Source organism: Sceloporus undulatus, chromosome 3 (genome assembly GCF_019175285.1).
Source record: "Sceloporus undulatus isolate JIND9_A2432 ecotype Alabama chromosome 3, SceUnd_v1.1, whole genome shotgun sequence".
NCBI classification, from domain to species: domain Eukaryota; kingdom Metazoa; phylum Chordata; class Lepidosauria; order Squamata; family Phrynosomatidae; genus Sceloporus; species Sceloporus undulatus.
This window is the reverse complement of record NC_056524.1, coordinates 198,897,245-198,910,908: the sequence shown is the minus strand read 5'-3', so window position 1 is coordinate 198,910,908 and position 13,664 is coordinate 198,897,245. Positions and strand designations below refer to the sequence as shown.

The following is a 13,664-nucleotide window of genomic DNA, read 5'->3' as shown; positions in this document are numbered from 1 at the left end:
AACAACAATAAGATTCACTTGGCTTTTTCAAACAAAAACTGGTCTAGAAAAAACAATGTTTTACCATTTTGAGATACACTGCAATTGGGCTTGGTGTAGTACTATATTCTAGACATTGTGTAAAGGATGTGTATGTGTGTATATGTATTTTTCTGTTGTTGATGTAACAAGTCCATCTAAGAGATATTAACCTGATTTTAGGATCCATCAACCAGTCATATTGATTACTGTACTCTTTAACATAAAAAAGCATACAGAAAATCTCTCATGACAAGCTAACAGTTCTAGGTCTGGAATGTGACAGGTTTTACTAAAAAAAATTGTAAAAATGAGTTTATAACTTTAAACTGAAAGAGTTGTTTAAGGCAACATCTTAGAAATTCCATTGTGGAAAACAAACAAATATGTAGCATACCTTCTTTTGAGCTTTAGATCATGTGTGAATATTATTTTGCATTAGGTATTTCATAAATTTAAAATGGATTATAACTCTGCTTGCTTCTGGAATATCACAGAAAGGCTTTTAAGAGATATAGTACTGAGCACACTGGGGGCATGGCAGGTAAAGAATTAACAGAGCAACTGTTCTGTTCAAATAGATCTAAATTGCTCAGGAAGCAAAGATTAGGCAAGTCACATGAGGTAAAGTAAGGTAGAAACAAGAGGCTTACAAATGGCTATTTAGAGATTCAAGGAATCAGACATTATGACAGGCTAAGTTTCCATTAAAATCATTTGTATATTTTTATTGAAAAGTGGATCTTGTTCACAATGTTTGGAACAATATGTTCCACCATAAAAATTAACTCCCCCCCCCCCTTTTCTGTGCTAAAAACTGTACTTTTCCTTTTCAATGTCTAGTATCTTTTGACAAAACAAGAAGAAAATTATATGTACTTATCAGTGAGATTAGTGTGTGCAACTTTTAAAGGAGAAAAATAGGAGGAGGGGGAGGTGAAGAATGGCTTTGCTTTAATAGTTATTTTTAACGGTCACGTCTACCTCTTCCTTGTTGGCTGTTACACAGAGGGAGAGAGAAAAAGAGAGAAAGAATAGGAAGAGAGAGGAAAGGCTGGGTTTGGATCAATCTCTGGATCAGACTGAAGCATCAAGTGATATTTTTTTCTCTTGCATCCAGCATGATATAAATTCTTACACCCATTAGTCAGAAAGTTCATCACGTGCGTTCTTGTCCTGGACAGGGACAGTACAGGCAGTCACCAATGTCAACTTGGCAACTAGATTTGTGCAGTCCTATTCATAATGTTCAGTTGAAATCTTTTCTATTATTCATAATAAAAAGCTATAGTTTAGTGATTAGAACCAGTCATCTTCTAGATGATTTCTGTAATAACTATTCAGCACACTGAAACACCAGGTGGCACAAATTAGACTTCTGGGGGCAGTTCAGATATTTTCAAAGGAGTTTAAGAGACAAGAAACTCATATCTCAGAACGATCCATTAGCACAAATCCTATAATTAGATTTCAACCTATGAATATGCTGCAGTTCATGTTGAATGTGAAATACACATAGCTAAAAATGAGCAATTTTTGATGGATCTGGGCCCATATGACGTCATTACACCCCTATAAACCCTGGGCATAATTTTAATGCTTTGGGGAAATAGATTAATACCACGTTTCTTGATGGAATTTTCTTGCAGTAACATCTGAAGATCATCCCTATACTAGTATTTCTATATTGCTTGACTGCCATGGAAAATTAGAGATGCAGTGGGTTAAACTGTGGAAATTATATGTAGTTGCTAAGTCACTATTTGGTCATCAATTCATGGGGAAAAATAGATGGCTTATCACGAGCTGTTTTTCTCCCCCTCTCATTTTTGATCTGGTCCAGAGGACCGGAACGCAGCTTCAAAACAGCTTCCAGATGTTTTTTTTTTGGGGGGGGGGTCACTTGAATGCCATGCCCCCACAGCACCCAGAAGCTGCTTTATTTTACGTGAATGTTTTGGGCCATAGACAGCTAACCTGCCTTTCTCATCAGCACATATTGCTCTAGTTGACTGATCTATGTTTCCCCTCTGCCTGACATACTTAAAAAGGGTTGAGGAATCTGTAGTCTTCCAAATATTGATGGACTACTGTCCACACCATCCCTCATCACTGGCAGGGCCCAATAACACCTGGAGGGCCACATGTTCCACAGCCCTTGTCCTGAAAGAAAATATCATCATTGCCTCCATTTTTCAGCTTCAGCATATCTTGTGTTAGGGCTGAGTGGTTAGTAACAGCTGCACTTACTGTATATTCTAAAAGAAAAGCAGGAAATCATTACAAATATGTAGCTTACTTACCTTGGAATTATTTTAATGGTTTTATTCTTTCATTTGTTAGCTGCATTATTTTTTTTAGTAGAAAGGTGAAATAAAAATGTAATAAATAAAAAAATCAATTGGGGTATTAAATATAAAACCATTTTTTAAAAAAACATTGCAATGCTAGATTGTGTATGTTCTGCTAATATAATCTAAGTTTTTAATTAACCATACTGATTTGGTGAGATTCTGAATTATCCCTTGCATGATTAAGGCAAGTAAAAACGTGTCCTAATCTTTCAAGGTGTTTTGGGCAGATGTAGATTAGATGTCAAAATCCAAGTTAGATCTCTCTTCCATAAAAGATCTACTACTGTTCACTTCAGCAGGTGATATCAGATACTGGTTCATTGGGAATTTTGAATTCAATTTAAAGATACCTATTACATTTAATTTGCTAAGTGAACCTTGCGGGTACCAAAGTGTGTAGATAGGCAAGAGGTCTCAAATAACCATAAGGAGACCAACTGAATAGAACATGTAGATTTATTGCAGGAGCTTATCCTGGCAGCATAGATACAAATTAAATTTTAAAATAAAAATTTGTGGACAATAGATTAAAACTGTGGTGAGCATCCTGTTTATGTCATTCACTGCAGTAGGCTGCTATTACATTACCACATCTTCTTTTAAGGTCATTGTAGGAAGGAGGTATCTAGTAACTCCTTTTGCAATATCCCCTCATTTGTTGCAACCTCTGCTGACAGCACTGGGTTATATCCAATGACAAATCAGTGGCCAGCGCACTTGATAGAGAGTATGATCTAGCTGCAGATTTGCAGCTAGGGAAAAAAATTAAGAACAATTTTCTCTCAAACCTCCAGCAAATATACTGGTTGATTGCTGAAGTGGCCTTGATGCCATCAGCTGGAGCTGCACAGTAGAAAGGGGAAGCATGGTGGAGGAATCCTGTCAGAGTTTTATGCTCCACTAAGGATCAATTAGGATCTTGGTTTGTGTCTCCAGTTGCTATCAGTTATATTAACAGCTAAAATTCCAATCTGACTGTCCAAAAGAATACACAGAAATTCATAGGAGCAAAACAACAGCAACAACAACAAAAACCTGGACTCTAGTCTGTCATCACAACGTTCACGCTATATTAAGCCACTGAAATTATTTTTGGCTGATTGTGTAATGTAGAATTGCTGTTCAGTGGTAGGAAATCTGGAACATCTTTTATACTGCAGCCTGCATTATTCCTGCCATCAGTAACCATGCTTGAGGCTCATGGGTGCTGTAGTCATAGAATCATAGAATCATAGAATCATAGAGTTGGAAGAGACCGCAAGGGCCATCCAGTCCAACCCTCTGCCATGCAGGAAATCCAGATCAAAGCATCGTCGGCAGATGGCCATCCAGCCTCTGTTTGAAGACCTCCAAGGAGGGAGACTCCACTACACTCCGAGGAAGTGTGTTCCACTGTCGAACAGCCCTTACTGTCAGGAAATTCCTCCTAATGTTGAGGTGGAATCTCTTTTCCTGTAGCTTGCATCCATTGCTCCGGGTCCTAGTCTCTGGAGCAGCAGAAAACAAGTTTGCTCCCTCCTCAATATGACATCCCTTCAAGTATTTAAATAGGGCTATCATATCACCTCTTAACCTTCTCTTCTCCAGGCTAAACATCCCCAGCTCAAAAGTCTGGAGGATGCTGGGTTGACTGTCTTATTGATATCTTATGTGTGAATCTTACTGGTCTTTCATATCCTCTCATTTAACAATAAGAAACATCCTTTTGATCTAAACCTGGTATTGCCTCTGTTGCTGATGGACTACAATTTCCACCAGCACTTTCTACCAGAGCCAATGGTAAGGAATGATGGAGGTAGGGTCCAACAACATCTAAATTGTGACAAATTGAGAATCTGAAGAACCTAACATTAGAATATATATTGTACTTGCCTTATTGGATTTGGAGGAGGTGGAGGAAGTGGAGGTGGCAGCGGTGGTGGTGGGGGAGGTACTGGGTTTTCTGATTGTTGCATTCTTTTTTGAAGTTCATCCACTATACAAAGACAGAATTAAAATCTTATTAAACCCAAAGTATATTAGAAAATAGCAAATATACGTTTGGCAGAACAGAAAGCAGATTCCTTAAAATGAAAATTGATGCATCAGCCCATGGGTTAGCAATTTGTTTGCTATCATGCTTTCTCGCCTACAATATTTGTCAGAAACAATTATCCCATATGAACTGAAATGAAATAAACCATTGTCTTGGTAACATTGGGTGCCCTCTCTGAAACATCATATGTCATCTCTGAGATTCTGAAACATAAAGTTCCAGATGTCCAGAAACTGGAGCTTCCAGCATACAATGATTCCAACATAGCAGCCATTGTCAAGTTCTAGTGCTAGAAATGCTTTGGAAGGACATATGATATCCAAGGCACCCTTGACACATCAATTGGTTAAAATACCTTCCCAAAGCCTCCTACAGAGATGCCAAAAGGACCATAACATAGGCCCCAGGCCATATATACACAGAGAGTGTGCGCCTGAAAAATTCTCCTTTTCTTGTACTTATCTATCTCTCATCATTTGGTGGGAGCACAATTTGATACATATTTCAAAACAGGCTAAAATAATGATGATGTCTTTTGGGAGGCTTCTGGGACAGAGAGTCCAAAAAGATCACTTCTCTTATCTATCTAGATACATGTTCTTTGTGAGTAAACCAATGTGTGCTTATGCCTTCAAGCTGCCTGTCAACCTACGGTGACCCCTTGTGTTTCATAAGATTTTCTGTAGGCAAGAAATACTCAGAGGTGGTTTTGCCATTTCTTTCCTTTGAAATATAGCCTATAGTACCTGTTATTCATTGGCAGTCTTCCTTCCATGTCCTAATCAGGGCTGACTCTGCTTAGCTTCCAAGATCAGATGGAATCTGGTGTCTAACTAAATAAATTGCTAGGCTTCCCTACAAGAAGTAATTTCTTATTTGAGGGTCACAAGTCCAACTACACTACTTTAGTTGTTACTGCTAGATTAGCCTATGTTTTGTGACTAGTGTATATTTAAATATTATACCACCTTGAACACACTGACTTTGACTGATTTTAGAAACCAAAGCAGGGTTGGATCTGGTTAGAACTCAAATGAGAGACTATCAAGGGATGCCACAGATTTCCAGATAAAGCTGGGAAAGTTTCCGGCCTGAAACCCTCAAGAGCCATTGCTGCCAGTCAGAGCTGACAATATCTGGCCAAATAGACCAAAGGTCTGATTCAGCATCAGGCAGCTTCCTTTGTACCAAAACATGAAGATTAATCTAGAATGCCCAATGGCAAACCAAGATAAAGAAACCAGCACTGGATCTTAACTCGACATGGAAAAAATATATTAAAATATTCAAAAAACGATTGAAAAATATGTGTTCACATGTTGGAAAACACTGGTGAAAGGAATCCTGGACTGACAAGAATCTTCACATTTCATGACTTATTCTGTGCAAAATTACTATACTGTTGATTTGCACAGAAAACATCATTTTCTGCACAGGAAAGCTTTTTTTTCCAGATAAAACTATGTATTTCTGCATAAAAGTATTATTTTCTGTCTAGAAAATGCTGTTGGAAAAGGCCGGGATTTATTTTATTTTATTGCACAAAACAGCCATGTGATAATTTTTTCACAGAATAAGTCCCAGATTGCAAATAGGCCTCAAAAACTGTGTAGACTTTTTTGCAGCATGAAGAAAATGGCTAAACTTGCTCATTTCTTCCTTCAGGAAGAAACTTAATAAAGAATTACATCCCTATTCTTAACACCGAGTATCTCTGTACTGATTATTGGTTCTGTTCACTAGTATTCCATAGCATTCTGCTTCAGTTGATATACTACCACTTCAAAAACCCTAAAAAATCATTAGTGTGTTCTTCTTCTCACTTTTTGATATAGTAAACAGCCATTATTTTTACTGTTCAGGTAATAGCTGAAATATGGCAACCATTAAAGGACGCCATCAAATTGAAATTTAGTCAATACGCACACTCTGGTAATTTATTTCATGTCCTATAGTGGTCCCTGAACGAGAGTCTCCTTGGTAATTTCCATAGGTTTTCCAGTCATTTTCAAGCCTGTGATTAATTTAACACACAGCACTGTAAAACAGTTTTAGGACCTTGCACAAAAGCATTAGTATGTTTTTCTTTTGACATTTTCCATCCACATAATCCAGCTGCTTTAGGATAGTTAAACAGTACTTCCCCTGCTGGTAACTGTATTTTGAATTTATTAAGAAATGGCAATCTTAGATAAAGAGTCGTAAATTACAGTTTTTAGCACTTAATAGGTACGATGCTGTAAGCTGGTCAGGCACCATCCTGGCAAATAAGTCTTTGGTAACAACTAAATTACAGTAGTTGATCCATACTGTATGTATTCTAAGTGGTTTTGTCAGTGTTCCTGATGTCTTGCTTTACCCTATAAACTGGACAAATAATAGCCACCAAGTCAGACAGGTTCTACAGTCAGATAGTGAGGGGTAAATGTTTAGCCTGATGTGCAGGGAATTAGCCACACAGCTCCCACAGATTTTAGCCATTAACACTCATGGGAGTTGCAAAGCTAATTCCTTCTGCATAGCCATTGACACAGCATTTACTTTTTAAAATGTCACTCGCATAACACAAGGGGAAACAAAACCTTGACATCTGTAGGAGTTGCAGCTCTCTAACTCACTGTGAAGGGCTAATTCTTTTCTTGGAATATACAAATAACTTCTGTATCTAGAATGTCTGTGTGAATCTTTTTACTCTCGCCATGATGCCTACGTTTGAGAGGATGCCTCCTTAGGAATACAAAAATGGTTTCCTCTTTATCAGGCCAATGTGGCATTTCAAAAGGTGCAGTGGCAGCAGGTGGTTCCCATATCAGTGGGGCAGTGAATCCACTCTGGGTTTTAAAGGTGCTATCTACAGTGCAGAACCTGTCTTGAAGATAGGTCTCAGCACCTTGGACAATTCCTTTAAAGTTCAGGGTAAATCCCAGAGTGAATTCTGTATCGTACGTGGAAGGTAGATGCATTTGCTGGTCATAATAAGTTTGTCATGAGTTAAACCTAAGTGCCACTGTTTTAATAAAGCAATGAAATACTACATACCTGGCCATGAAATCCACTGGGAGACCTTGGGCAAGTTCACATACTCTCAACCTCAGGGGAAGGCCATGGCAAACCTCATCTGAACCAATTTTGCCAATAAAATTCCACGAGAGGTTTGCCTTAGGGTCACCATAAGTTGAAAACAACTTGAAGGCACACAACACACATACATTCAACTCTGTATGTCAAAATATACTTTAGAGATTGCTGATATTTTAGCTGCAAATATAACCTAGTGGCTTTGACAGTCACTTGCATCACAGTACTGTGATCAAACAACATGACATAATAATTATTCAAAGGATAGTTTTAATTGGAATTTGATAATATGATGTTCAATTGTATGAAGTTTGCCTTACCTGAATGCTTTAAGCTTTTAATTTGTTCTTCAGCACTTTGACACTTTTCTTCTAATTCTTTTTTATCTTCTTCTAACAGTTCCAGTTGTTGTTTCAGTGATTTAATTTCCTTATGCAAGACTTCATTACCTAGTTGTTCCTCTAATTCTTCAACCTGTTATTGGCAAATATAAAACTACAATACAATCAATATCCTCTTTGGTTCTCTCCACCAATGTTACAAAGGAACAGTCAAACCAAATCAAGCCATTAATTTTACAAAGTCCAGAATTCTGTCTGTTCCAATAGTATGGTTTGGATACATAAAGCATTTAGCAGTATGTTGAACAGAATACCCAATGTATTGTTATTCAGTACAGTACTAGTATTTACAAGTTCAAAGTTACTAATCTGATAATTCTGTTTGAAATCAGTATGCAAACGGATCTTGGCGCACTTATGAGACTAATTGTGTAAGAGACGTTGTAACAAACTTTCGTAGATTAGGTCTACTTTGAAAGATGCATGAAATAAATTGATGCCCAGGAAGGACTCTCATAATCAGCATAAACAGCCATAGGAATGTAAAACTTGTGGCCATAGTGATGAGGTGACAAGTTCAGTTTTTACTATGCATTGAGGTATAAGATAGGAGGAAAGATGTTATCTAAGGCCAGGGTGAGTGGATGACCATATGAATGGTGGGGAGTGTTTTGGAATGTGTGTGCAGTTTGGGAACCAGAAAAGTGATGTGATATACTAGCTAAGAGCCTCTTCTTGAAACTGGGGTGTTAACTAGCATTATAATTTGTGTAGTGTACCAGGAATACACTGTTTGAAGTTGTGTGAAGTCAAAGGCTTTTGGGCTGGAGTCCATAGTTTTTTGTGGGTTTTTCGGGCTCTGTGGCCATGTTCTAGAAGAGTTTATTCCTGACATTTCACCAGCAGCTGTGGCATCTGGCATCTTCAGAGAATGCTGGCATGGAAGAGAGTGGGTTATATATACTGTTGGTTGAGAGGAAGTGATTTACATGTTATTCTGTGTATTGTTCTCTTGTTGAATGGCAAGGCCTCAGGGTGTCTATTTAATTAATAATCTATTGTCTGCTGGGAAACCCCCTTCTCCCTGGCTGGTTTTCATTTGCATTTTCTAGGACTTGATTTTGATGTTTTTCAGGACCGGTAGCCAAACATTGTTTATTTTAAGGGTTTCTTCTTTCCTGTTCCAATTTCAACAGGAAAGAAGAAACCCTTAACAACTGTTTGAAGTCAGTTTGTCTTAAACAATTTGCCCCTTTCACAGATATACAAGCTTCAGAATAGGGAGGGGACAATTCCCTCTGCAGTTTCATAGGCCCCTCAAAATTTGTTTTAGAGAATCCTTTGATCCAGTGCTTCTTAAACTATTTGATGTGTGGACCAGCAATCCCACCCCAGAGTGCCAGGGACCGGCATTATACCTATACTCATTGGCTACATGTGTTTCTCTTTTCTTGGAAGCTCTCCATGGATCAGCTGCAAATGGCTTTGAGATTCATACTAGTCCATGGACAATTCCTTTAAATATTATTGGCCAAAGCTCCCATAGCTGATGGGGGCCTACAGAAAGGAGAGAAGAGTACAGTCCCAGTGAGCAGGAATCCACTTGCACAATGTTGGATGTCTCCCCATATTCCAGGCAAGCATTTTCTGAAGATGCCAGCCACAGATTCTGGCAAAACATCAGGAAGAAACTCTTTTAGAACATGGCCACATAGCCCCAAAAACCCACAAAAATCTATGTCTCCCCATATTGTTAGCATTCATTGATGTCTTGAGCTCGCTTTTAAAATCTCAGTTTTCACTTTGGTCTCTAGATTTCCAGATTTTGTATTATATAAGAACACCTACCATTAAAAAAATAAGGAGACTATTTTGATAATAAATTTGTTTGCTTGGTTTGTTTTTTTAAAAAATAAGAAGCCAGGATTAAGGAAAGGTAGTGATTTGTTGGCCATTCAAATCAGTAATTAAGGGGGGGGGGTTATATTTATTCCTAGATAGTTTATTATAATACAGCATTTAAATAGATACAGTGGGCCCTTGTTATCCACTGGGGTTTGGTTTCAGGATCCTGTATGGATAACATAATCCATGGATGCTCAAGTCCCATTAAGGACAGTGGCATTGCAAAATGGTGTCCCTTATACAGCGTGCCCATGTTTTACGCTGAAAGCTGTGGTGGACGAGCCCGACACGCACCTTGGAAGAAGTAATGGGGCGCGCACCTGTGGCGTGTGAGCACTGCTGCACCGCTGTGCTGCCGTGGGCACAAGCCCCATTAGTTCCAATGGGGCTCCAGCATGCATGGAATTCCCCTTCCACAGAGGAATCCTGAATGGATCCCCGCGTAAGGGGAGGACGCACTGTATAGAATGGAAAATCAAGGGTTGCTATTTTATACTTTTTTGGAATATTTTCAAACCATGGATGCTTGAATCAGTGGATAAAAAAATCTGTGGATAAGGAGGGCTTACTGTATAACCAAATTATAATCATAACATTGAGAGATAAAAACAGAGTATTAAAACTGTTAAATATGTATACTCTGAAGAATGGTAAAGAACTGAAGAGAAAAGACAAACCATTCCCTAAACATTAGAAATTTCCAAACTGGATGTAAACTGTGTCTAAAATTAATATGCAGAATTCTAAAAAAGTAGTAGTAGTAGTTGAAGGAAAGGACAAGTAACAGTGAAACTATAGCTTGCACAGATGGATAGATTCTGTTTTAATTTTGCTGGACCTTCCAGTAAGGAAAGCCTTACTGGAAAGCTGAGGGAAGGTGGAAAATGTCCTGCACATTGTGAAATGAAAATATTTTTATCCAAATAAAGCCTGGGCTGTAAAAGCTAGAGGCCTTTTTTCAGTCCCAGAATTATCTAGGAGCTGTATGCTAGTTTGTAAAACCCCCCCCCCCCCCCCCGTTTCTAGTTTTTGGGATGCAAACAGTTTTTTTGGTAGAACAAGGTGCAGGGGAGTACACATTGCTGTAGAGAGAAATTGCTGCTCCTGGAGCTTTCCGGCAATATCAATTCTAGTTTTTACCACCTTCTCCCAAATGACAGAGGAATCCAGGGGTAGAAAAATATATATAGCAGGGTTGGACCACAAGACCACTACCCCACCCCCATTCAGTTAAAACAAAACGTTCCAGTCTTAGAAATCTATACAAAGCACCAACATATTTTTTGAAGCTATAATCTAAATTGTTTCACATTCTGTGTTGGTCACTTATGACTACAATTGTCATGTGCTCAGTTTTAAACCTGTAACATGCTAGTTTTCTGATATGTTTTCTTGTTTTTAAATTAGCAAATCCATCCATTTTTAGGATACAGTCCAGCACTGGCACAATGACATTAGATGAAGAACAGTTTAAAAATCGGCACCTTTGACAACCATGAAGATGTCATAATTCAGTTTGTAATAAAATAACAATGTTGTTTTATCTGCAATTTATTTTCAAAAACAGAATTAAAGAGCCTAAATGTTTCAAAGGAGATTTTTTAAAAGGGAAGAGCACATTTTCTGACAGTTTTTTTTTAAAACTATTTCAGGCAATAAGACACTAATGTAAGTTATTAAATGGCTCCTTCTGTTAAAGGTGATTATTCACACACACACTTTCCTCAACCCCTGCTGTTTGCAATGGATGAATTATAGAATACGCTGCATCGAAGTGCTGAGGCACACTAAAATAAAGACCCCTTTGCCCTTTAATATACACAATTTGGACAAATTTGGAAAGCAATCCTTTCTCAGCAGCTTGCGATTATTCCCAACACATGTAAGCACAGACAAGTGTACATAGGTTTTAGAAACAATTACTCAGTTTTCCTCCAGTATTGCAGATTTCTAAAGTTCCCCATCACAAATTAAAGCCAACAGAATTTATACTATTTAGTGGATTCATATATCGAACACAAGATTCAGCTTGGACCTTAATAAAGGATTTTGGAAGTGGCCTGATTCAGTTTGGATTGATTTGGAGACAGATTGATTTGAAAGATCCAGAACTTAAACTGACATTAAGACATCTGGTTTGTGCTCCCCGCTGGTTATGTGTGGAAAACAAACCATGGCTGTAATTATTTTTGTTTGTCAAAAGTGAATTGAAATGATATGCAAAGTAACCTTTAGATTTCGGGGTGGCATTCTGTTAGTGATATACATAAGCAAAATAATGGCTTATAAGCATGTATGTCTTCTTTTTTCTTTTCTTTTTTTGGATGGGGTGCAGTGGACTGTTCTTTAGCCCCTCTTGGGTCTGACAACTGTCAGAGTAAAGAAAGGACATTGAATTGCATGAGTACAGCACTCACTCAAAAAGCTGGCCTTTGCCTGTCAAATTACAAACAAATAGGTGAAGGGATTATTATGCTGGACATTCTAGTCTATTTATTTTTAAATGAAACTGTCCATGACCTTTTCTTCTTCTTCTTAGCAGAATCAGAAGAAACTTGCCCACATTTTCTCTTCTTTTAAGGAAATCAAGAGTGCAAACTTTCAATGGAATGGACCACAAGGATTTTTGTGCAAGAGCAGCCTTTCCATTTGGAGGATGTTTTTAAAAGAGAGAAGGGAAATTATCCCTTTAGGTTCCTTCTGAATCATGGTTCTGAAAATGACAGGAAGCATTATGCTGAAAATTATTGACAAAGCAGAGGTGGCCATAAGTAATACACCTGCAGTTTCAGAAGGATTGATGCACTGGTCTGTGTGGAAGGAGTGGGTCTTCATGGTTTTTTAGTAACAGGAGAATTGATTTTTAGCACATAACAACCATGGAATTTTGTGAGCCACCATTTTTAAGACTAACAAACCAAATGTTAAATTTTGCCCTGTGCTTGACTCCCCACATGTTGAAGTGAGGAAGTTTAATGAATTCATGGTGGGCCACCATATATAATTATATTACAATCTGTATTTGGCTTCATGAGTCACAGACTGGGGAGAAACTTTTAAGTTCAAATGCTGCCATTAGCAGAATTATCATTTTCAATGTTTTGCATTCAATATTTTGAAGGATACAGATTATCACTATGCACTGCAGTGTCTTTCACACATACCATTATTTTGGAAATAATGGTTAAGTCCAGTGATGGTTCTACTTACAGTAGTCCCATTGAAATGAATGAGACTTCTCAGTCATGGCTAACTTAAGTCTCACTGAATTTAATGGGTCGATTTAAGATAGGACTAATATTAGATTTATCCTAATATGTGCTGTGCCAAAACCAAAACACAACATATCCACTGAAAACACTTGCCTTCTGCTGGTGCTGCAACCTCTCTTCCTCCAGCATTTGGTTCAGCTTGGCATTTTCATCCAGAGCTTTCATAAGTTGTTCATCTGGACCAGCATTTTGCAGCAAAAGTTGACTTTGCCGTTTCAACTTCTTTTGTTCAATAAACATCTATAAAAAATGACCACACAAGTTGCCAATTAGATTATCTGAGTGGAATTTCTTGACCTGAATAAATAGGAAATGAGTTGCTCAGTTTCTTTGAATAGCCAAGAAGTTCAGATACACCAGGTTATCAGGACACTGTATAAGCATACTAGTCCTCCTCTGTGCAGAACTGTGGTTCTCAAAGGTGACTTCCTGGTGGTTTTGAATAGGATATACAGATTCAAAAAATAAATGGATGAATCGGTGAAGAGTTGTCATTGGAAGATTTTTTAAAATGTATTGTACTGTATGACTTATTTGTTATGCATAGTTTTTTCAGTGTTTTTATTGTCTGTCTTTATGTATGTTATTTTTAATAATAATAATAATAATAATAATAATAATAATAATAATAATAATAATAATAATAATAATAATAATAATA

At 37.7% G+C, this 13,664-nt stretch overlaps 1 protein-coding gene across 1 annotated transcript in view; it reads right to left on the bottom strand.

The window, feature by feature from the left end:
* The window catches only part of SHTN1 (shootin 1), a 144,018-nt gene that overhangs the window by 55,864 nt on the left and 74,490 nt on the right, over positions 1 to 13,664 (bottom strand). The window contains exons 9-11 of the mRNA XM_042457032.1: positions 13,097 to 13,243; positions 7,806 to 7,959; positions 4,245 to 4,347 (exon numbers count right to left, since the gene is read on the bottom strand). Of these exons, the coding sequence (XP_042312966.1) occupies positions 4,245 to 4,347; positions 7,806 to 7,959; positions 13,097 to 13,243 (404 nt within the window). The remainder of the gene's footprint in view (positions 1 to 4,244; positions 4,348 to 7,805; positions 7,960 to 13,096; positions 13,244 to 13,664) is intronic.